Source organism: Castor canadensis, chromosome 1, assembly GCF_047511655.1.
Source record: "Castor canadensis chromosome 1, mCasCan1.hap1v2, whole genome shotgun sequence".
Classification (NCBI taxonomy): domain Eukaryota; kingdom Metazoa; phylum Chordata; class Mammalia; order Rodentia; family Castoridae; genus Castor; species Castor canadensis.
In genome coordinates this window covers 14,389,188-14,414,111 of record NC_133386.1, presented here as the reverse complement: position 1 = coordinate 14,414,111, position 24,924 = coordinate 14,389,188, and the positions used below count along the sequence as shown (strand labels likewise).

Sequence of the window (24,924 nt, the reverse complement as noted above, 5' to 3'; positions counted from 1 at the left end):
ACATCTTGGTGTTCTCCAAACTGAAAACAGGAGCTGTCACAATATTAAACAGAAACTGAGCTCACGGTCTACAGGATGCTTAAATTTCCACGTATGAACGCAATTCAGGAAAACGAGGATTTTTAAGATCCAGAGCTGGAGGTAAGGGAAGCCATTTGTGTACTACGCCCACCCAGGCCAAAATCAATCCACATGGCAATGTTTTACCACAAATCAACAGTTTTGTTTTTCTTTACTCATTATCATACAACTGCTTTTGCCCCTACTACAGTCAATTTCATAAGTTTTGCTGATTTGAGATCAAATTATTTCATCAAGATCTCCAACAAATGCACACAGATACAGTCTTGGAAAGGTTTTTTTTTTACAGCTCTAGATAGAGATCAGGGTTCTGATCACACCCATATTTCCATTACAAAGAGGCTAAATAGGTCCCAGAGGTACCTGGACCTTTCACAAAACTTTAACTGCTCATTTCATAAAATACCAATTAGTTAAATTGTAAGTGATAATGCACGTGGGTGATAGCTCTACATGGTGGTCCATATTTCTACCTCTCAAAACCATGTTTAAGAACCACTTGGATTTGGGATGGCTGGAAGAGAGGTGAGCATTCTTGCTATTTTTGTTAGACACTTTCCCTGCTATTGTGTGGGGGTAATAAAACTAGAAGTAGAAGTTCTGAAGGGATGTGACATGTGGTGGCTTTCTGATTGGCTGATGTGCACCAGGGAAAGCTACCTTGAGCTTTTTGATTTGGCGCTCGATGGTCTGGATGTCAGTGCTGAGCTCCAGGCGCTGGAGCTGGTCCAGTTCCTCCTCCGTCTCTCCCAGCCAGGCCCAGATGTTGTTCAGGTCTGAGTTGAACTGCTGCCACTTCTGGAGGTTCTGCTTCATCCTTAGCTCCTTGCTCAGTGCCTGGGCCTGTAGGAGCTCCCATCGGTCAATCACACCTGGCAGGACATAAGTGGGTACATGGTGCATTTATCCTTGTTGCTTCTTTAATGATTTATCCTCAAGTTAAAAAAAAATAGCCACATAGGATCAATTCCATTCTTGGTCCCCTTCTACAACAGGACTCTGAGAATACACTTGTAAAAAGGTGACTAGAGTCATTAGAGATGGTGCACTGTAATAAAGGAGACATGCAGAAGGCTACCATGATGTTCTCCACTTCCCTCCCCTGTCATGGAAGGTCATTTGAGGATGAAGAGGCGGCTAAGCAGCTCCATGGAAGGAGCATGTCACAAAGTCCTTCAGGATCTTGTGTCACACTCTTTCTTGAACCGAGTACAATGCACTCACCAGCTGTCTGGGTTTCGGTGCTGTTCAAGTTGACAAAGCCTGGCAGATTCTCTTCCTCCTCCTTTAGCTTGTGCTCCAGTCTCCTCACTGAATCTATAGTGTCACTGCATTCGCCAAGGAGTTTCATCTGTTCAGACATCAAAACAGCCTGTTATCACAGTTCTCACAAGGGCAAGAGTTTTGGCGGGAAACACCTTTTCAATCCCTGCAAGGGCAGTAGCTGTGTTCTTCTTCCCTGTGCCACTCCATGGAAAGTAAGCCTAGTTCAAAACCATGTGGTTTCAACAGGCAACCTATTCACATACACAAAGAGCAAAACCCTAAAGATGTACTTTGCATACGAGGTTGGCTTGAGAAGCCCTCAACATTTCTTTTAAGTTCATGAATCAAAACAAATTAAACCAAACTGGGAATGAAAATTCAGAGCCCTAAGCTGCCAAAACAACATACAATTTTTGGCAAGTTGCTCCCTCTTTTTCCTTCTTAAACTGAAATGTGGAAACATTAATACTACCACAAATCGCACGAATATTTCTGCATTAAAAAACTGAAATGCTTAAGAGGGTAAAGCAATACTAATGCCAGCTATTTTATGAGAAAATTTAAAGCAATATCTAATAAGTATCAGGGACTAAATGCTAAAATTAAAGGCAAAACTTAATAATATTATACACACTATTACAAAGATATAAGAACAAATCAGAATGGGGTTGGTGGCACACACCTGTCAACCTAGCGTTCGACAGGCTGAGGCAGGAGGATTGCAAGTTTGAGGCTAGCCTGGGCTACATAGGGAGACCCTATATCAAAAATAAGATAAAATAAAATAAAAAAGAACAAATCACTTCAATATATTCCTGCTTATATGGACCATAACATGTCTTAAAGCCTTTAAGTGCCTCACAATGCTACTGAGTTACTTTGATTACTTTTTGATTGAGATCAAATGTAATTTCTGTGATCAACATGGTCATCCAAAGATTATACTGCACTTTAAGAAAGAGGTTTCATAATAACAGAAGTAACTGTGAGAATCGTAATGTCGGCACATGGAGCTAGAGCAGTGTTCTTCCCTAGTTTCAAAAAGTAGCATGGGTGCATTGTGCTCAGCCCATGGGAAATTCCTTTTCTTTCCTTTTACTAATCAGTCCCTTAGATGTGACAGGAGGTGTGAGGCAGGGGAGAGATTTACTGTAAAATTTCTCTTGCTTATGTAGTTGGAGGAAACAGGTAGTCTCTGAGAAAAATTGCCTGGTTAGTAACCAGAACAAGGAAAATACAGTTGTGATAAACTATAACAGCCACATAACAAAGCGGGTAACCTATACCATCCCTTGCTATCCTGCCTCTCAATCCCTCTTATTAATCAGAGCCATTTTCTCCAGAAATGAGCACACTGAGAGCACGAGATAGGCTGGGATGTGTTCGGTGGTAGGGCATCTACCTCGTATGTGAAGGGCTCTATTCGATCCCCACCATCGACAACAACAACGACGACGAAAACCAAGAAAAGAGGATAAAAACATTCCCAAGCCCATTAAGTGAATCAAAAACCCAGGAAAAGAACTAAGACAAAAATTCTGTTAGTTATCTATTAGCCAAAATCTCATGCTCCAGAGACAGCCTTGGTCCAAAAATTATTAGTTGAATTTGGAAAAATGCCTAATGATATTTGGGAGCCAAAGCATTTCATCGCATTCAACTGGCGGCTCTTCCCCCAAGTGCTCGGTGTCAAGGAACAAGCTTGCCATTATAATGGGCTCTTGGAGCCTGGCAACACCAGTTCTTCTCAAACAGTAAGGGGCTTTGTTTTTCACTTCCATGTTCATGAGTTCAAAGGCATGGCAGTGCTTGGAGAGCTCATAAAACTCTCATGGTGCAGACAGGCTGTTCTTTGTCACAGAACTGTGATCCAGGTAAAGGTCAGGGGTGGGAGGGGTGGTATACTCACGTAGCCTCTGTAGCTGGAGTCCAGCTCTGGCCCCGTGGGAGTTTTGCTACGGAGGATATTTTCAGTTTGCTGCATCTGGAAGTGACTGTCATCCAGTGCTTTGTGCAGTTGCTGGATCTGTGACTCCAGAGCGCTGGGATCCCCTGCAGTGTCAACCATAAGAATCTTACCGCCCATACTGTTTACATATTTTGAGCTGGACATTCAAGGAGAAGTTTCAGAATTCATTTCAGCTTTGCTAGCAGAGAAAGGGCGTTGTGAGTGAATGATAATTACAGAGCAGATTCAGTACCGTGGCGCTGATGGGTTAGGCATTGCAGGGGCCGAACCAGTGCGTGGGCTTTCCCAAGACAGCCAGACAGTGGGCACTGAAAAGCGTTCTGCCATCAATTCTGGACAGTGTCTACTTTCTCCTCCAGCCCATCGCCTATAACTGGAGTGCTGGAAGTTGTAGAAGGCCTTTCTGAACATCTGAAGCAGTGTGTGTCCCTCCCCAGGAGAAAGCAGGCAATTATATCTCAAGCTCTTTCTGCAGTCACTTAGCCAGTAAAGGAGGGTATGCCCTTTAATTTGTCTTTGTGCACCGCAAAGGTGACAGCACTGCAGAAGACCCTCTTGCTATATTCTACACTTAAGGCATGAATTCCAGTTAACCAAGAAAAGACTAGTTCAGAACAGATGTCATGGAGACATCAAACTAGCAGGGACTTGTTTTCTTCTAAAGTCTGAAACAAAACTGAGAGCAAGCTAAGAATCCAATCCTTCTATTTAGGCAGCATTTTACTTACTGCCCACATCCTGGCTCATTCTCTTAGAGCCGTGAACTTACAGTGTTCATGTCTGCCTGTGTGCACACATATGTGCCCATATGTGTGCACACATGCATTTGTGTGGACAGACTTGTTGCTGAATAAGAATGCTGATATCAAAGTGGTGCTAGCACAGGGTGAAGCAGAGCAAATATTAGTAAGCTTTAGTGATCTATCTACTTTTAAGCAAGTTCTTTAAAATATACCTAGGAGAAGTCTCTGGGAATTCACCTTGTCAGTAATGCCACCTCACTTCCTGTCCTTCCTGACCCTCTGCTTCTCTTCAGAGACTGAAGTGTAAACTAGTAACTTCACTACTCCCCCAAACCACTGACCTTGAACTCAGTTTGTCTAGTAAAGCTCTGAGCAAAAACAGTTCCATTTTTCTCTCTTCAAATCTTTTGAGTTGAGAACTGGTCCTATCTTCAAAGGGAAACTGAAGGGTTAAGATACCATGGAACAGAGTTTTCATTTCAAGTTATTTTATGAGAAAAAGCTTCTTAAATTAAAAGGAATCTGGCCTCACTCCCATCTTCTATGTGACCTCTGAAATGAGGATGGTACAGTGGAGACTGTGTCAAGGTCACTTGTCCAGCCAGAGGTCAGCTACAGCCTCTAAAGCTGGTACTCTCACAACCAAGCAGACCCCTGGGGCACACACACTGAGGCCTGGCTTTGCCCTCTCCTATTTTCTGCTGTCGAAGGACATCAGAGGTCTCTCCTTAATGGACTCGCTACCACTTGACAAGCTGAGAAGTTATTCTGCTTCATCTGATTATTGCAATCGTATTCTGGGTGTGGCTCAACCAGCAGCTTTTTTCAAGAACAGCAGAGGAAGAGAGGAGGGCTGGGCCTCACCACGCCTGATGACCTAAAGCTAAGAGAGACCCAGCAGCAGCGCTGAGAGAGGAGGCTTGTTACGGTGAAGAAGGGAGGATGCTGACTTCGTGCCTACCAGAGGTATTTCTGATGGCATTTTCTGTGAGTTTTACATAGGCCTCAGGGCTTTCAGGGATCACTACATCTGCAAAAAGAGCACAGTCTAAGTTCACAGCTAGGTACTGGAAACCTTGACTCCCTTGTGGCAGGAGGACTTTCCTAGGGAAAAAGAGGAAGTTAGTCATTCTAAACAGACAGCCCCCCAGCACACAGAGCACACAGAGGAGCATAAGCATGGCCCCCGAGGGCTTCCTGAAATGAATTCTACTAAGAATTGATACTGACTGACTGAAGAGTGTTCTGAGCCAGGCACTGTTTTAAGCACATTTAGCCTCACAGAAATCCAAGGGATGCCTGGTAGCATTGCTTCCATTTTTCAGATGAGAAAACTGGCATCCAGAGGAATGAAGTCACTTGTCCAAGTTTAAACAGAAAGTCAGTGGCACAATTCAAGAACAGCATTTCCCCTGTATCTCTGTGTAAACTACATATGGAATTTTATAGTTTTCATAGCCACCTTAGGATACTAGTAAGCAGGTGAAATTCATTTTAATGCTAAAGTTTACTAAACCAATAAAACAAAATAATACATACACTCAACAGAGATTAATGTTTTATGGTTTTTGTCCTTAAGCTTGGCGTATGTATGTAAGTGTATTTTCCATTTACAGCCCATCTTGATTTGCACAGACACATTTCAGAAAAGAGAAAAGTAAGAGTTCATTCTTAGAACAAGGTCACGTGCTTGAGAACCCACATAAACCATCAGAAGCAAGCAGAGCTAACTGTGGATGGCCTTCCAAGTGCCACAGATCAGCTCCAACTCCTTACTCTATCTTTACTCATCTTCTATACGATCGACCCTCTCTTTCTGCCCATCCCTTCACTGCGTGTATTGCTGGATGCTTTGTCCTTTTTGCTTCCTTCTAGATGCTCTTCCTTTGTGATTCCTTCCACCCACTCAGGACAATGACTATTTACATGTGGAAAACAGCCTAATCTGTATTTCCAGGTCCTGGAAATTCATACTTCTACTCTTGGATTGCTAGATCTAAACTTCTACAAATATCTCAAAAGCAGGATTACATAATCAAACTCAGAGCTCCCCTGTCTCTTTGCCCTGCCTCCCTTGTTCAGCCATGCTATGATATTCTCTCCCTCTTGTGGTCTTCACGGCCTTCCTTCCACCTGTATGTTTTATTAAGATGCCCAAGCCAGAAAATCAACTCGATCCAAGTTAGGCAGTACTGCTCCTCATGCCATACGTCTAACTAATGGGCCTTGTGGCGGCATCTTCTCTGGATTTCTCACCTCTTCCATTCTCTCTAGATGCATCTGACCACAGCGCTTCACTCTTCAGACCCTAGCGTGGCTCCCTATTGCCTTCAGGATAACAGCCAAACACCTTCCCGTGGTGTCCAGGCCACTGCATCATCAGGCCCTTGCTTGTTTTTCCAACCTCCATGGTCACCACTGTATCCACTGTATGACACCAACCCACAGACTCGCCACTGTGGACAAACTTCAGATGACCAAAAGCACCACGGCTAATCGCCAAAGCTGGGCTGGGCTCCTCTTTCTTCCTCTGAACACTGCCATGTCCCTGAATGAGTGCTAATCCTCCCCCGTGTCAGCTCACAACTTTCTTCAGTGAAGCTTCTCCTCCCAGCTCCAGGCCAGGTGTCCATGATTCTGCTTCTGTGCCACCATGTACACCTGGTTATTCTAACACCCACCATTTCGTAGATGAGCCTGGCTAGCTGATGTCTTTCCAAAACAGTATTCATTCTTTCTCGTATGGACTCTTTCCTACCTGATAAGCCAACGGCTCCCCTGAGGTAGAAATCCTTGTCTTCCCGACCCTCTTCATCCTCAGAGGGCAGAGTTCTGGACACTGCAGATTCCAGGTCACGACTGAGGTCATAGTCATGATCCCACTCCAGAGGGATGGAGTCCACACTGGCTGGGGTGTCCCGTCCTGACCGCTCACTCCGGAGGGGCTGGGGGAGCGAGAGGGAGGGGTTGGAGGAAGGCTGGGGGGAGGATGCACCATCTGCAGAGGGGTCCTGCCAGTGCAAGTCCGAGAGAGCCGTAGAGTCATCAAGCTCCAGCTCCCGATCAGAGAGGTCATGATCATCATCTGGAAGCTAGAAGGGAAGTCATGCCAACTCTGTTACTGCGGGGCTTGCCTGTCCCCTGACCCCTCAGGCTCTACCTGGTGCAAATGTCAGTGCTCAAGCTGATCTGCACCACCTGCCTACCACGTGGTGATAACTTTAAACTTTCTATGAAGAAATACATAAAAACCACTCAATCACTTCAAAGTGTCTAATAAGTTAATCTATATGAGCCTCAGTTTTATTACTGTTAAGATGGGAATAACATCACAACTTACTTTGAATAACCATAATAGAAGATTAAGTATGATAATATAAATAAAGGCAACCTGGAATCATGCCTGTAACACAGCACGTACACAATGCCACATATCAGGAACAAAACCTTAGCATGTCTTTTTTTCTTCATATCCCAGAGATAAAATATATTTTATCATATGAGATTCCAATGACATTCCTATAGATGAGATGTGATTATGGTGGAAATTAGAAAAAACAGAAGAAAAAAATTCACAAAGAAATAACCTTGGGAGCTGAGCAACTGTTTATACTTCTCAATTTCCTTATTTCGTCTAGAAGTTTCTTTATCTTCCATACAAGATATATGCCAAGTGTTCTTTTCAAGTTTATATATATGAGCTAATGATCAAAACCAGTCCTTTCTACAAGGTAGTTGCTGTGATTAAACCTGTTTTACAGTTGGGAAACCGAGGCAAGAAACGTGCAGTAGTGTGCTCAATGCTTCATAGACAACAGTGTCAAAGTGACAACTGAACCCATGCATTCTGGCTCCAGAGCCTGGGCTCTTGCTCACGTTGTTATTCTACCTAATTCCATATAATTAATTCTTTCTAGATTTCTAACAATGAAAAGACCGAATGCTCCATACCGGCAGGCGGATCAGTTTCTTGTGGTATCTCTCCACACGCCCAAAGACCTCCTGGCAGTAGCGTTGGAGCTCATCCAATTCCTCCTCGATGACGGCTGCATCCAGGGGCTCACTCTTCTCTATCAGCTGCTCCCCTTGCGCAATTATCTGCTCAATCTTATTGTGGTTCAGTGAAATTTCCTGCTGGAAGGCCTGGGGAGCACAAATGCCTTGTGAACTTTTCACTGCTCCCAATGATATCCGAGAATTATACGACACATATTTCTCATGACATTGGAAAAACCATGTAGGGATATTTGATTTGCCATATGCAATGACAGCTGAGAGGCTATTAATGAAGAACAAAATTTTAAATTGGAATAAGAGTCAGAAAATAACTGTTGCTAGTAAGATTTACTGCCATAGACCATATGGATAGAGAATAACAGGAAAAAAATATTCAAACCCAGCATCAAGTTGTGATTCCATGTCAAAATGATGTCATGATCTAAACATTTTGATTTGTATCACACAATGTAAATCCTATGTCAAGCACAACAAAGGGAAGCCATCCAAAAGACAAATGTCACAAATCCTTCTCAGATGATTCTTTTGTTGGTTCAGGACACAAGCATTAAAGCACAAAGTCACAATGATTTGAAAAGCAAGGAATTCTGGGAAGAGTATGTGTAATCATTCTGTATGGTTTGAAAGAGTTAAGTTCCTAGGTATAGATTTCAGGTGATCAATTTTAATTAAATAATACAATAAGCTCTGGAATAATAATAAGAAGAAAATTAAAGTCTGGAACAGTTGAAATTGTCCAATAAGGAAAAAGACTTCCAAGAGAGAAAGGAGAGTAGAGTAACAAGTTCCAAGATCCCGCCAGAGTCCAAAAAAGAAAAAATTCAACTATCACGTGGTAGAAATGTGCTGTTGAAGGAGCTAAATATTGATTTGCTCGTGAGATGACTTGGGAGAATGGTGGTGGGGAGGGAAAACAGGAGAGGTGTGACAGAATTGCCCATCTTAATAATCTACGATTAAGGGTAACTTCCTCATTTTAATATAAAAACCAAAAGCTTATGGTATACCATGGCCCAATGTCCTGGATTCAATCTCCAATACACAAATGCACACACACACAAATCCATATATCTATATTGGGAAAAAATTTCATAAACTGCCTTGCAAATTATTTAACTCAAATCTTTTTATTTAGATAGTTCCCTCCTGTTCAAATTCTAGCTAGCCATTGTGTTTGGATTATGTTGTGAAAGACATAAAATATATTTAAGATTAAAGGCATTAAGAATGTAGATATGGACAGTGAAATCCCAACATAAGAAAGTTGTATCATTCTGGAACATGGAGGTTGCAAAACAAACCAGAGGCAAAACAACAAAAGAAGGTCCCCAATGCCTTAGCAATCAAGTCAATATTTAAAAGCATTTGTGTTAATAGTGCAACCACTGGGTTGTGCGCTTTAAAAAATTTTAATATCTTTAATGTTTGCTGACTCGTCTTGCAATCATGAAGAACTAATTTTTAAGAGTTCGTTACAATTCTATTCCCCAAAGGATCTACATATCATCTCGTTTTCAGATGTGAGGGGACTCACCTTGATAATTTGGAAAATAACTGACCCATTACCTTGAGCTGCTTTATTTTCGCTTGAACATCACACTCAGAGAAGTGCTCAATGTTAGTGAGCTGCAGGTCCATCTCTGTTAGCCACACTAGGATGCTGTCCCGTGCAGTCTCAAACTCCTCACGTTGGCTAATAAAATGCTGGTATGAGAGGAAGAAAATAAAAATTGAACAGTACACATCAGCACAGTCAGTTGGCACAGACAATTTCCACATTCTTCTTAGACATCATTTTCTCAACAAGTAACGAGTACCCTGCACCCTTCACCTATCACTGCCCCCTCCAGCCCCTCCTGCTAACCCAACTTCACATTCACTGCAATTATATCTCAGATTATATTCAAATGGCCTGGTTCTGCCCTCTGGATCTCTAAATTACAGATGAGTCATAATTCAAACCTTGAGTCTGCGCAAGATGGAGGTGACGCGCTTCTGCAGGTTGTCCCATCTCTGGTTGCCTTCGTGAACCATCTGTTTGAGGCTGCTCGCAGAGTCTGTGCGGTTCTCTCTGGCCAGGCGGCGGTACTGCTTGTTGATCAGTTCCAGCTGGGTCAGGCTTTCATGGACCTGTCGCTGGAAGGCCTAGGGTCACAAAGAATGTGCATCAGTGTGGGTGATCAGGGAAGGACCTTGGTTATGGCTTGGTTTTCATAGTGTAGTGTCAAGGATAGAAATGATACTATCAGACAGAAAGAAAGGGCAGCTACTAATAAAAGCTCTCTTCCCTTGTGAAAGCAAAGTCATTTACTCAGAGTGGGTGAATCAAGAACATGAAAGAAAATGGGGAATAGTAATTAATCCATATATCCACAAATAAACGCACAAATATAAATGTACATATATATTCAGATGTATATGTATATGCATACACATAAAATAAACAGAACTTTTAAAAATGGTTTGGAAATAAATTTTTCACACCAAAAAAAGCCATTAGAAAAATATACATGTGTGTTGAAATGTGAATTTGAAGAGTTTGATATTTCTGGTGTCAAAACTGAGAAAAGTTATCTACAATAGAACTGTTTATTTGTAAAATATATAATTTCCTAAACACCTCTATTCTGGTATCCATTAGGAATAAAATTTAAACCGTACTTTGCAAAAGGCAGTTATTAACTTTGAAGAGAAGCAGTTGAGTAAAAGACAACTAATTTTCCATTTTAAAAAAGTTTAGAATATGCCCTATTTCTTTTCTGTTTTCCCATGAATTATGCAGTTTTTATAAAATGTGTTAGGGCTGTTACAGGTACAGTATAATGGTGGCTGTTTACTTTTGAGGACACAGTACACAGTTTAGAGATTCTTCCTGCTTTGTCTCTATAGTACAGAATAGCCCTAGCATAAGAATCATTCCACCAAAACAAAATAGTTTTTCTCCTACTGAACTCGTTTGTATGATTTATGACTGATTTTTATTCTGTCACTAGACCAAAAATTTTATAATTAATTAACTGGCCTGTACTCATCTCAATCCCAAATCTTGTTGTCCTTGGCCTCATCACACTCTTAACATGCTATCACATTTCTGTCTCATAAATGGTTTCCTCCTGAGAATTGCTTTAAGATGCTCAATCCTAGTAAATTCAATCTTTAGTTCTATAAAACTTTACATTATTTCCCCAGCAAAGGAAGTGATGTGACAGCCTTTGGTGTTGCTGTAAGTTAGAATGTGTTTGCCCACAGGGGTGATGGTATAGCAGCAGGTCAGACACCCCAGCACATCTAGGGCCCTCCCAAACATTTGAGCAATGGAGCAGGCTAAGGATTGTCCTTAAGCAAAATTTTGTTTCTGTAACTTGTTTCTGTCTCTAAAAAAATTATAATTATGATAAATGATAAAATCAATCATTACAGAAGCTGACTATATGGGTAACTTTTGCTATAAAATTTGAGTCCAAAATAGCATCAAGAAGGATTTTGTATAATCTACTTTGGAGGATAAGCCAATTACAAAAGGTTTGACCTTTAAGAAGCTGAGTGTACTAAGACACAGAACAGTGTCACTTCCGTTAGCATTAGTCTGTGCTGAGTTGACCTGAGTTGACCTGAAATCTACTGCTGTTTACTGTGTTTTTTCCTACAAGTTTTCATATAGAACTTTTCATATAGAAGTTTCCTCTGGATTTTAGTGGAAATCCACTAAAATTGTTATAGTTTTATAACAATCTATTCAGAATAACTCTTATTTATTTTACACAGTATTTGAACATCTTTATAGATTCATATAGCTGTGCATCCGTGACTACTAGATTTTAAATCTCCCAAACAAAAACCAAATTGTGTATTTCCCACAAAAGGCCTCAGAAAATGCTGGGTGACCTGACATCACAAGGTAAAACCTGAATCCAGACTTTTAGTCTTAATTCTAGTCATCAAGCTAGCAATAGAGCAGAATTAGGGAATGGTCATAATGGATCAGAACCATTTGATAGCAGTATATATGAGTTCACATGTAGTGAGTCATGGGAACTGAAGGGAAGAGAGACTTCAAATTTAAAAATGGTCTATTTGAAATCAGAGGCAGCTGAGAAGTTTGGGATTCACGGTATCACAGGGATAGAGTGGACTGAAGATTGTGCAAAAGGCAAGGAACTGGAATCAATTATTGAACGATTCTTTTTCTTCATGAATGTAATTATGGTACTGCTATTTTTATCTTTGTGAAATTCAAAAGCCTTGGTGACTCAAGAACAGCACTGCTTTTTGTTGTGCAATGAGAAAAGGACTATATTGAAAATGTTTTATCCAACATTATTTTATTAATGATTAAAATTATATATACACACTCTACAGTGTGGTAAAAAAAATCAAGAAAATATACTTAAAAGTAGATTTTTATAGTTTGGAAAAATGATCATATCTTAGTTTTAGAAAAGATGGTTGATTGTAAAAAATTCTGAAATAAGAAAAATGCCAGGACATTCTTTTGGGTAATCATGAATGTTGTTTTCTAATAGAAGAAATTAATTTCTCTCTCTCTCTTTCCATATGTGTGTGTATGTGTGTGTGTGTGTATATATATATATATATTTACATATATATCTTACATATACCTTATATATTTCTTATGTATATATACATATATATCATATATATCTCAAAAAAGATATATCTTTTATATACATATATATACAAAAACACATACATATATATCTTTTTTCTGAGACATGGTTTTGCTATGTAGCTCAGGCTGGCCTAGAAACCACAGTCCTCCTCTTCTGCCTTCTGCATGTTGTGATTACAAGTGTCTGCCACCATGCCTGGCTAGAATTTCTCTTTACTACTACTTCATCTGTAATTCTTGATAATCTTATTAAAATTGAGACTTCCTTCATGCCCTTCTTTGCCTACTAAAGAGACAATGCACCAGTCAGTCAGCTATTTGAACAAAGAATGTGTAGGTGGAGAGTCAGTTTATTTCTTGGAACACCAACTACCAACTGGCTACGTTAAAAGCAAAACAAATATTAAATATTTGGAATTATAAACCACCTCAAATTTCTTTAGTTCTTCCTTGGCAACTGTGTAGAGCACCCCAGAAGAGCTGGGGAAAGCAGCTGTCTTTTCTGAAATCTTTAGCCAATCTTCAAAACGAGAATAGTCATCCAGAAACTTCTGCCACAGTCTCCATGTCTCTTCGATTCTGAGACAGAAAATGAAAGCACAGACTGCTGTTATTCAAGACTGGTCATGCTCTAGCACCCTGTCGATGGCTGCAACAGGATTAAGAGTGCCCAAATAAGCAGCTGCCGTGCCAAACAATAACTGTGCCTTGAGCAGAAAGAAAGAGAGACAACTGTTTGAGCTAAAATAAAACAGCTGTTTGTTTTTTAAGGACATGTCCTGCATCTTTGGCTTTGGAATTAGTCAAATTGAGTATTGGAAGTACGTGCACACCGTGAGCTGCCCTGGGTGCTTGCAAAGAAGCAAAGAAATGCGATGTGTTTGCAGTGTGCACTCAGGCCAATGTTCTACGGAAAGAAAACTGAGGTTGGACAATTCCTTTAATTCCAACACCACACTCACCCTAACAAATGCCAACCAGTGACAGGGAGCCCCATAGCGAGCTTTCGAGAGTGGCCAGAGAGCACAGTGGTTTTGTTTCAAGCCGTATGATGGTTTTGTAATGACACGTCACGATTTTTTTGCTACCTTAAATTTCAAGGTGCTTAAACATAAATAACATATGCATTTGATTTTTAATGAAATATATTATTTTTTCACAACAATGAATTCTATAAAGTTCTACTCATCTGGCAAGGCATATTTTTATTTTTCTGTATATATATTGAAACTGTCAGATCAGAGGGAACTTGGCTTATTAGAGTTATATAATTCCTGGGTATCTACTTATTTTCCCAACTAGATGTATTGGGAAGCCAAGGTTATTTTCAGACTTTGTAACCAAGGGGAAAGAGTGAACCAGGTGATTTTGTTTTCCTTTCTGGACTGTCCTCTCCCTAACTGAGCATCCCCGCTCACTTGAGCCTCCTTTCCATGGACATGGCACAGATATTTCTCCACCGCCGGTCCAGGTTTCGTGTAGCTTGCTGGATGGAGTCACACTCAGCATCGGTGGCACAAGCGTCACAGTCATGCAGCAGGACTTCGCACAGGTTGAGGACAGAGGCGACCCCTGTGCTGTGCTTCTCTATGTCTCTCTGAAGCTCCTGCAGGGGAAAGCAGCATGCTTTATTTAAGCATTCCCTCTCTACAGACAGAGACATCCCAGCAGCACTCACTGACCGACGAATGGTGAGGCTGAGCCTTGACAAGGATTTCAGTTCCTTGAATGCATGAAGTTTCTTGCATCTTGCTTATGAAATCTGGCAAGCTCAAGGGTACTGAGAAAATGGATCAGGAAATATTTTGGCCATGTTAGCAATGCCTCAATAGACACTGAACAAATGAAACAGACTGAACTAAGAGAAAAATCAGCTTTACTGAGAAATGAATCTTGCCCTAGACGCTACAGACACATGACTTCCATTCTAACCAGCAACTGCTCAATCAATCAGCACCTGCTAATTGCTGGTGCTCTAGGACTGGAATTTCAGCTTCAAAGATCTGCAAACCATTAATAGTTAATTCCACCATCATTAAACATTATCATGGGATAAGGGATGTCAGCAGCTTCCTCAGGATATGACATAGAATATATGGCAGAAATAGAGTTTATGATGAAAAATAAGAAATTGAATTTTCCCCAACCTCTGCATGTGAAATCTTCATTATGCTACAAAGAATGTAAATATGCAATGTTCATTATTTTCTCCATAAAGTTTTTCTGCAGTTTGGATCTGAAGTGTTCCCAAAAAGTCTATGTGTTAAAGCCTTGGTCGCCAGCCTGAGGTGCTACTGGGAGATGGTGGGACTGTTAGCAGGTGGAGCATAGTGTAAGGAAGTTAGGTCATTGGGAGAATCCCTTGAGGGGGTGTTGGTACCTCAGCCCCTTCCTCTCTCTTGCACCCTGGCCACCATGGGGTGAATACTGTGATATGCAGTGCCACTACAGGTCCAGGGGAATGGGGCTCAGCAACCATGCACTGAAACCATAAGCCAGAATAAACCTTGCCTCATTATTAGTTGATTACCTAAGGTATTTTGAAAAGCTGATTAACACAAATTTTTAATGCAGTTTACCCAAATGAAGTATTCTAATACTGAAAGTGAGCTCTATGGGTGCCATTTTTTTTACCTGTCCTATTCATCAATGTCCTTAACATGCTTTCCTTTCTCACCTGTGCAGTTCTTGAATTTGCCTAGCTTTTATTTTGTTTTAATAACTGCTCAGTTTACTCAGATACCTAAAATTTATTCTTGTGATATTCTTTCTCTTATTTATCTCCTTAGCACCATTTTCCACTGTCCATGAAAAGACTCACCTATTGTTGAATATAATAATATAATAATACCTTTGATCAATTTTTGAAGTTTTTATAAATTAGACATTAGAAGACAAACCATATTAAAATATTTCTATTTTAGTAAGTAGTCTTTTCAAATCTCTAACATGACCTCTTCACTTATATGGAAAAGTATGTTAAGAGATTGCTAACATAAAAATATAATAAAAATTTAACTGAATATTTGCTTAAAGAGAGAGACTTGTACGGATGAGATCAGTGAGTAAATTCAAAATCTTGGTATGAGATGTCCATTTGGAAAAGGTGTCAGGTGCCTGGACATAACCCACACATTTGGGCATGATCTTTTATTGTGATTTTCCCGAAGTACTCAAAAAGTTTTGTTAAAATCAGCATATAAAATAGCAACTCTAAAGTTTGAATGGTTTTGTATTTATAATCTAAACACCCTAAGACAAAAATTTCAGTTTCAGTTTTAATCTCAATTGATACAATATGGTCTCTAATCATCACATAATATCCTTGAGCTTACTTTTCTTCATCCATAACACAGAGAAATTTGGCAAAATGTTTCTCAAAGTCATGTTAAGTCTATATAAACCATCATTTTGCCACATTAAGTCTGTAAGAATGAAGAACGCTGACAAGAGAAACACAAAAACTCTACATAGGGAAATAGGAGAAAATGCATCACATATCAATTCAGTCTGTCCATTGAAATATTCATCAGAATATTTACCTTTTAGAGACAGATAACTTTTTATCTATCTTTTACAATATGGATCCTAAGTGGTACAGTTTTTGCAGAATCATTTTCAAACACTGTCCACAACGGAGACGTGATTAAAATAAAAGGTAGTGAACACTCACTTTGTGCTAGGCACTGTGCTTTTCTCATTAACATTTCCTCATTTACAATCACACCTGTGGAATGTGTTTTGTTAATAAGCATTCCATAAATAAGAAATCTGAGGGTTAAAATGCTTGGTTACTTTGCCCCAAGTAACCCAGAAAAGGTGAAACTAGGATTTGAGCCTAGAAAGTCTTTTAACCCTTGCTATACAACTTTTAAACTATAACTTAAAACAAGTAAAAAGCTATACGCATATATATACATATATTTGGATATATAAATATAAATATATATATAAATATAAATATATTTATATATAAACATGAAAAAGAAACTACTAGAAGGCTTCTAATGAAGCAGCACCCTTCCTATTCTCACTTTTCTTTACCAGAAGCAACCTTCTCTATGCCTTGTAGTTTTCCTCTGGTATTTACTTCAACATTTCTAAGTAGCATGTTCATACAGCTATTTCCTGATTTTTCAATTTTGTTTTTTTTATTTATCTGTTGGCTGTACTGGGGTTGGAACTCAGGGCCTCACACTTGCTAGGGAAGTGCTGTACAACTTGAGCCATGTCTCTAGCCGTTTTTTGCATTCGTTATGTATCAGATAGGGTCTTGCTTTTGCCAGACCTGCCTCAGAACACAATCTTCCTACCTCCTCCTCCTGCATAGCTGGGATGTATCACCATGCCTGGCCCCTGAGTTTTCAATTGTAAACATTATTGACTCTTCTATAGTACAGAAGAATAAGCTTCCACATGGCTCACTGAGCTCCAATTGTTATATAATTTATAGCTTGAGCAATAATTGCATGATTATAGTTATTTGATGTTTTTCATATCTGAGTAACAAAACATGCTATGGTTTTATTTCTTTTCTTACATAACTTTTTTTTTAATCTAAGCAATTTATACTGTTTGTCTCTAGTCTCTCTCTTATGGAACTAACAACTTTCCTTTCAGTCTGGTTAAGCCCATCAGGTGATCTACTTCCACTGTTTTCACTCTTGGAGACCTCCTTTCTTGAGCTCCTAGTCTAATCTGGACAGTGCTCATTTGGCTGAAGGTCACCTGTCATTAGAGATGTCTCTTCACCTTAATCATGAGAATTCAGCTTTTAAAAATTTTTATTTTTGATTAACTCATATTATTTATACAGATTAATGGGTTTGGTGTGATATTTCAATACATGCCCACTGTTTGCTTTGATCAAATCCCATGCCCCTTTTATCTAGCCTCCCCTGTCCCCTACTTCCCCAATTTTTGTTTTTCTGTTTCTGGATTATTTCACTTAACATAATGTCCTCCAGGCTCACTCATTTTCCTGCAAATGATAGGATTTCATTGTTTTTTAATAGCTGAATACGATTCCAATTTTCTTTCTCCTAAGTTGGATATTACTCTTCCTATCACTTTAGCTGTTAGTGTATGCAGCATACCGTTAGCTTCCTGAAAATGGATGCGTAGTAGGTAAAAAAATTTATATTTTAAAAAGGAGAATATACATAAATTATAAAAAATTTTCTCAGCCTTTTGAAGGCAGTATGTCATTGTCTCCCAGCTTCCAGAATTGTTGGGGAGAAGTCAGATTTTTTTTTCCCCCTGGAAATCTTAAAGATTTTCTCTTTATCCCTTGTGTTTGCAGTTTTATAGTGTGGTTTCCTGGAATGGTTTTACTTTGTTTTAAAATTTCCTGGGCACTTACAAAGACCTTCTGATCTGAAAATATGTGCTTTTCATTTGAGATTTTATTTTATAGTACAACTTTAATAATTTCTTCCTCTCCATTAAAAATTCTTTGGGGGAACTTTTATTAAAAAATGAATTGGATTTTAGAACTCTGCATTAGTCTTTTAATTTTTTATATACTTATCGCCTATCTTATTGTTTACATATTTATCTTCATATTTTATACTCTGTGGGAGATATTATCAATTTTGAAAGTTCCTTAAAAATAGCATCCTTTCCTGCTTTGCAAAATCTCTCATTTCTGAGTTTTTGTTTTTTAAACTTTCCTTTCTCTATAATGTGTTTCCTTTGATTTTTCCTTTATTTTTTTTCCTCTTACTATTTTTTTTCTATTTCTTTTGGTGTTTTCTTTCATGGGAGAAGCCTTCTTCAGTGGTAGGCCTCTTGCCTACCCACACACAGCTAAGAATAAGCCAGTCACTGGATACTGTTTGCATTCTATGGCATGCCAACCAGGAGGCCTCGCTGTAGGGGGCATCTGGCCTGGCTGGGTTCCCTTCAGTATCACTACCTTTGTCTGGTCAGTTTCCCTAGAGACTGCTCTAACCTCCTAGCTGGGGTATGAGCTTGGCTATTTGTATGGCAGCCATGCTGTGGAAATGAGCTGGTACTTAGACCATTTGGCACCAAGACATTTACTCCACCTTCCAACTTTTAATATACTGATGGTGTCCTCATCTCCAAGCGCAGAGTCCCTCTGGTTTTCCTTCTCTAGATAATCCTCTGGGTAAGAAAGCAGAGTGCCCTGGCTACCTGGGCTTGGAGAGGATCTGCCAGTCTAGCCACTCCTCATTCAAACTTACAGTATTCTACTTTACAGCTCTACAAACAACCCAATTCAGCTGTATGTGTTCTCCATTTTCTGAGCCATCTTTGGAGCTTTGTGGCATGAGTCAACTTTCTCTACCCCCACTCTGCTAATGCTGCCAATGTTCATCTGTTCACTTTCTGTCTTCCAAAATTCTACAAGATGCCTGTCATCTCTATCATTTTATTTCTTATTCATTTTGCCACTGTAGGTTTTGAATTTTCTTTCTCCTTTACTATCATTTTACTGGGGACTTAGTAGTAGATTGAGATACAGATCATATGAACAATTTGCCCTATTTAAATAGATGATGTTTAGATTTTTTTGTACATTTGCCAAATCACAACACTAGCCATTAGCACTTCAACTCTTTCACTGATACACATCATTACCATGTTTTCCTGAAGAGTTTGGGGAACTGAAAGCCAACCATGACCCTCACAAGGCAATCATCAGCATTTTTCAGAGAATTTTAACCGTATAAAAATTTTAAAATGCCCTGTTAACACAAATGTTTTAAAAGCAATGCACCTTAATACCTATTCCCATTGGCTTAAATCTTCTGTAAAAAATAAAGCAAATGCATTAATTATTTTTGAAGGATTTAAAAAAGCAGGTGATGTTTCCATTTTGTAGTGTTTTTAAGTTAAGCAACTTTCTACAGTGGTCTAACTACAATGGAAGAAACAAGAGTCTGGATAGAATTTTCAAATGCAATCTGAAGACATGGAGTTACAAGACTTCTGAGGAATTTATATGCTCACTACTAGTAACTAGAGTATGATACTCCTAGTAAAGATAAACAAGGGGAGTAGGAGATTAAAATTTCTTCTGAGTGCATTTTTAGGGTCATCCTCTTTTGCTTCATTGGGCTGTACATTTTATGCCAGTGAGATGTGTTGTGTTTTCTGTGTACATGAAGGTGAAATTGAAGTGTGTGGTCTGAATGCCATGTGATCCTCCTGGTAGAATAAAACTCTAAAATTTCTGAGAATTAATTGTAACCTTTCTGCAAACATTATGTGCAGGAATAAGGGACTCCTTTGTAAGTCTTTGGTAGTGGGTTAGTGACCCACAAACAAATACTAATCTTATGATGCTTGGGAGATATCACTGATACTCAACCTCACCTTCCATCTTAGAATGCTTCTTGGAGGAACAATAGCACCAACACTGTAATACAAGCATTTGTTTTAAAGAGTCAACTCTGCAGTGACATGGAACCTATGTGCCTCATACACTTCCCTCCACAAATCTAACCCTTCCTCTCCAGTCCTGACTTGCTTCTTCCTAACCTTCCATCCCAAGTCACTGTCCCATGCCCACCCATTATCCTGGCCAGGAAAACAGGCATTCTATGGTTTATGAATCTACTTTCATGAGTAGATTCATAAGTAGTTTTCAGTTTTACCTGCTGCTCATTAAGCTTCCTCTGTATTTCTTCTGAGTTACAGGAATCATAAACTATGGGCTTGGCCAGCTCTGACTCAATGTGAGCAAGCCAAGCCCTCAGGCTGCTCATGTTCTTATCAAGCTGCTGGACGGCCACCAGAGTCTCCTTCAGCTTCTTCACCCTGTGGGCAGAGAAGGCAAAGCATTCAGCATTGGTGAGATGAGTGAGAGGCACCACTCATGCTGCCCCAGGCAGAAACGAATGCTAGGTCTGAAGCCAAACTGTCCGGGTCCGCCCTGGCTTAGATACTAAGTGGCTGTGTGATTTTATGCAGGTATAGGACCTTCCTACGCCTCTTTTCCTCATCTGTTAAACGGGGATTTTAGAGACGATATGAGCGCTCGAGGGATTTGAATACGCGGGAAATGTGGGCTGTCCAATGTATGGGAAACACTCAATAGACAGGAACAACTGTTACACTCACTATAACTGTAATAATGGAAACGTGACAGACACCCCATGGTTGTCACAGAAATCATTTCCACAAAAACATACTTTATACTTCTCTGAGGCATACGTGGGAGACACATTTCCTTTTAAAACACTTCCAACAGACTGGCACCCAACAGATTACACAGCTACAGTTCTGATATTAACCAAACATAATTTCAGTCCCAATGGATTGTATTTCAGCACATTTTGCACAGAAACTTGGTTAAAGGACACAATGAAGAGAAGTTAGCATTACCAATGACAGATCACACTGAAAGTAACTGAGGTCCTGTTGAATTGTAAGTGACAGAGGACAGATACAAGATCTGTAACTACCCTTTCTTCTGCTTTCAATACATAGCTTAGTGTACTACATAGATCTTTAAGAAAGGTTTTTTCCAAAAAGCAGAAAAAGTGCTTTCTTTATGATGTCATTTATCTAACCATCATGTGTGGATGTTTTATGTGCGAGATGCTAAGAAGATAAAGGTAAATAAGGCTTGATTTTTTTCTTCTTAAATGTACAATCTGGACATGTAAACAAGGAAACATGACACAATGTGGTAAGAACTCAATGAAAGAAAGTAACGAAGTCTCTAGTTAATAAAAAAGAGCTCATCAATTCAGTCCCACATGATCCAGTAGCACTTCATTCACCACAGCTTTCTGTACATCTTCTATGAACACTTACAGTGCTAGGTAGACTAAGTGCTAGGTGATGGAATACAATGACTAAACTTCACACTTGCCCTTGGGGAACTTAGATTTTGAAGAAAGGGAAATGAAGAACATTTGAGTTACATCTCAAGAGATAGATGCGAGTTAGGCAGAACAGCTCTGGCCTAGGAAACAGATAGAAGAAAAAAACAGAGATGTTGAAGACAAAAAGTATAGTACTACTGGAGAGGCTGGGTACATGAAGTGAGGAATAGCCCAAGAAAGAGAGATGAAGAAATGGAGGGGTAAAAGAGGGCTGCGTAGGCTGGAGTAAGATTATAAAGATACTCTAAGGATGTGGTGATGGGTTTGTATGTTGTTTGAAAGATAGTAGAAATTTTGCCAAGATTTATTGGCAGAGAAATGATAAAAGTAGTTCCAGTTTTGAGTATGTTTGAAATGAGGATATTGTGTGAAACCAATTCGAGGAGGCAAAAAGAATTATCCAAACACCTTGCATCAAAAGATTACATTTGAGGAAGAGTGGGAAGAGAGGTGAATTGCAGGATATGAGGCAGAAGGAGTTAAACAGAATGTGTTTTCCATTTCAGCAGCTTACTGGATGCTACACTCTGAGTATGCAGGAGGATGAGCAAGTTTTTGGTCAAACTGCATCAACTTTTGGATTTGATGTGCCTCAGGGACCTGTTAGAAACATACAGAAATGCAGTTGTAAAGTCAGAAGAGAGGAAGGAGCTTACACCATCAGTCTAGGCTGGTCTGCATAAAATCAAAGCCATGAGAGGGCATGAACTAAGAAGAATGAATTTTTGAAGGCTCATTAAAGGAGGAATCACAGACTAAGAAAAGAATAGGAAGACCAGGAAGTATAGGACAGACTGGGGGCAGGTAGTTGAAGAAGGAAAGCTGGTCAGTATGATCTGAAGGCCACCTGTACCAGACTTGCTGGTTGGCTTCAAATCAATGTAGATTCCTACATTCTACTCCTTTCCTACTGAGTCTGAACCTCCAGGCATGTGGCCAGGGAATCTGCATTTCGACAAACCCTCCAAGTAATCCTTACACACGCTATACTACGCTACCTATGAGGAAAACTAAAGACAGGACTTGGCACCTGGCAATTAGAAGGGCTCTGGGGATCTTATGCAAGTTATTCTTAAGGGCTGTGGAGACAGAGAACAGAAGGCATTTAGGTATACAAGGTGCTGTGGTAAGAAAATATTTTTTATTTTAAGAAAGCAGACAGTGAAAGTGAGTCCATACTGTCTGAACTTCTAGAACGATCTATTTTCAAGGAAAAACTTAGCTTTTGTTTGCTTAGTTTAATGAAGTTTATTATTTGTAATAGCCTTACAGTATTTTTAGGCAGAGAGGAAGAAGACAAACACAGAAGAAAAAAATGTGGAGAAAATTATAGATGAACATAGAGGATGAAGCCAGGATACACAGGCAGGAGTCGATGGCACAAGAGCAGGATGGATAAACCAGTCCTGAAAACAGTTTTCCCAATAGGGCAGGGTGTGAGAAGGGCTTTGGGAGGGATACCAGCAGTATTTCTCAACTCTATTATTATCAAGTAATAGCAAATATTGATTATAAACCCATGTTAAAGGCCTGCTGTGACTGAGTGTACAAAGATTGCTCTAAACACAAGGGTCACAGTGATTATAAGAATATGACCAATGACTACTGGTACAGACTTTACTTAAAATTCAGTTCTACCTTTAGACCATGAATCCAACTTTTGGTTCAGAAAATAGGTCACCTTATTTGCACTGCTCTTAATATAGGTAGGTAAATAGCAGATAAGCAAGATATTTTGATGTCAGTTTGGCCCAATTGAAGAGGTATCTTCTTGAAAAAAAATGTCAAGAGCAACATGATTTTTAAGACTGTGGGGATGTGATATATTTTAAGACAGGAATCTACGATAGGATATTCTCAGAGATGGACAACTTACCCTTAGAACCATCAGATATTTCCTGTCTCGACTCATCGAGATGCTAAGTAAGTCACTCTGAAGCTAGGGCACAATCACTTGAGGATACTTTCAACCCACGTGCCAGCTCCCAGCTCTCTCTCTCTCTTCCCGCCTTGATGATTCTGATAGCTTCTTAGACTGAAAGCCACTACTCTGAAGAAAATGTCTCACAATCGAAGTATTTTGAACATTTTGATTTATTTTTAGTTCCTTAAAATTGATATGAGTACTTCTTTTGTAATTTCAACAAATTAATGTTTCCTCTCAAATGAAAATGCAATCGCGTGATGAAACAATCACTTTTCCTCCTTTTGATTTTCCTTACAGCACTGTCACAGAAGGTTTTAAAAGGGATTTTCACTATGGTTAGTGATAACCATTATATTTGCATTTGATTAATTATAATTGATAGTAACACCTACATATTAATAACATTGATAGTTTGTAAAAGTATTCTCAGGTGCATTATCTCAAAATTGTTTTGGAAAAATGTGTACTTAAAATTATGTTCTTTTACACAATACACTGTATTGACAGAAGAAGAAAATGTGTCACCATGTTTATCATGACTCACAATTTCACTTAAGATAAGAATTCCCTAATTAGCTTTATAAGCACAAATTGCACCTGGTCCTCTTAGGCACTTCATGGTGAGACTTTGAACAATATTTCCAAGAGCTTTTATATATAATCCACTCATATTTCTCTCATCCATAAAATTCACAAAATTTACTTGGGTAGCAGTCAGTGAATGACAGTTTTAGAAGGGATGCTGAGTGAAAACCTCAGGTAGCACATTCTGCAAACGACATGGCATGGACATGGAATTTAACATGACTGCTAGCCAGAGTGCCCCAACCATCAATGGTTATACTGGAACAGGACTGAAGAATGGCGCACATACCAAGATGTCTGTACTAACTTTACCCTGTAGGAATGTCCTCCCAGCAACCTTTCTCACTTGACCAGCTTCCTGACTGAGTGCTGATTATGGTTTGGAATGGGGTTTCTTTGCAACCTCATATATCATTAGGGTTCACTAGAGACTGGAGTGCTTATGTCCTCCTTACCTTTATTTTTACTCCCTGGATCTATGCATAAGTTGGTCTTCTCCACAGTAATCTGTTTGGAAAGCTGGACCTCCAAATTTTCACATTTGGATTTTCCTTGCCATACTAAGCTCAGTGTTTTGCACAAAGTTGGACATTATTTGAATACCACTACCCATTAATAATTAGTATTCGAAGTAAAAGTTTTTACTTAGTTAACATTTTAGTTTTAAAACATATTTGATATTAAATATATTCTCCTTCCTTCCAGATCCAACGTTTTTGAATGGTCTATTTGTCAAGTAATGACCTTCATATTTAAATCACAAATATGATCAAATATCCACAGCACAAAGGCATGTGAGTAAGCACTATTCCATTAGACTGTCTATACTAGTGAAATAAATGATA

General features: G+C 39.4%; 1 protein-coding gene across 23 annotated transcripts in view; it reads right to left on the bottom strand.

Moving 5' to 3' along the window:
* The window catches only part of Syne1 (spectrin repeat containing nuclear envelope protein 1), a 437,993-nt gene that overhangs the window by 14,834 nt on the left and 398,235 nt on the right, over window positions 1-24,924 (bottom strand). For 17 of the 23 annotated variants that reach the window (XM_074072146.1, XM_074072138.1, XM_074072179.1 and 14 more), the window contains 11 exons: window positions 20,332-20,494; window positions 14,125-14,312; window positions 13,135-13,285; window positions 10,039-10,221; window positions 9,643-9,780; window positions 8,011-8,202; window positions 6,818-7,151; window positions 5,021-5,089; window positions 3,257-3,399; window positions 1,306-1,432; window positions 742-953 (listed from right to left, as the gene is read on the bottom strand). In XM_074072146.1, the coding sequence (XP_073928247.1) occupies window positions 742-953; window positions 1,306-1,432; window positions 3,257-3,399; window positions 5,021-5,089; window positions 6,818-7,151; window positions 8,011-8,202; window positions 9,643-9,780; window positions 10,039-10,221; window positions 13,135-13,285; window positions 14,125-14,312; window positions 20,332-20,494 (1,900 nt within the window). Of the gene's footprint in view, window positions 1-741; window positions 954-1,305; window positions 1,433-3,256; window positions 3,400-5,020; window positions 5,090-6,817; window positions 7,152-8,010; window positions 8,203-9,642; window positions 9,781-10,038; window positions 10,222-13,134; window positions 13,286-14,124; window positions 14,313-20,331; window positions 20,497-24,924 lie in introns of all 23 variants that reach the window. The other 6 variants (XM_074072173.1, XM_074072176.1, XM_074072194.1 and 3 more) reach the window with 3 other exon arrangements.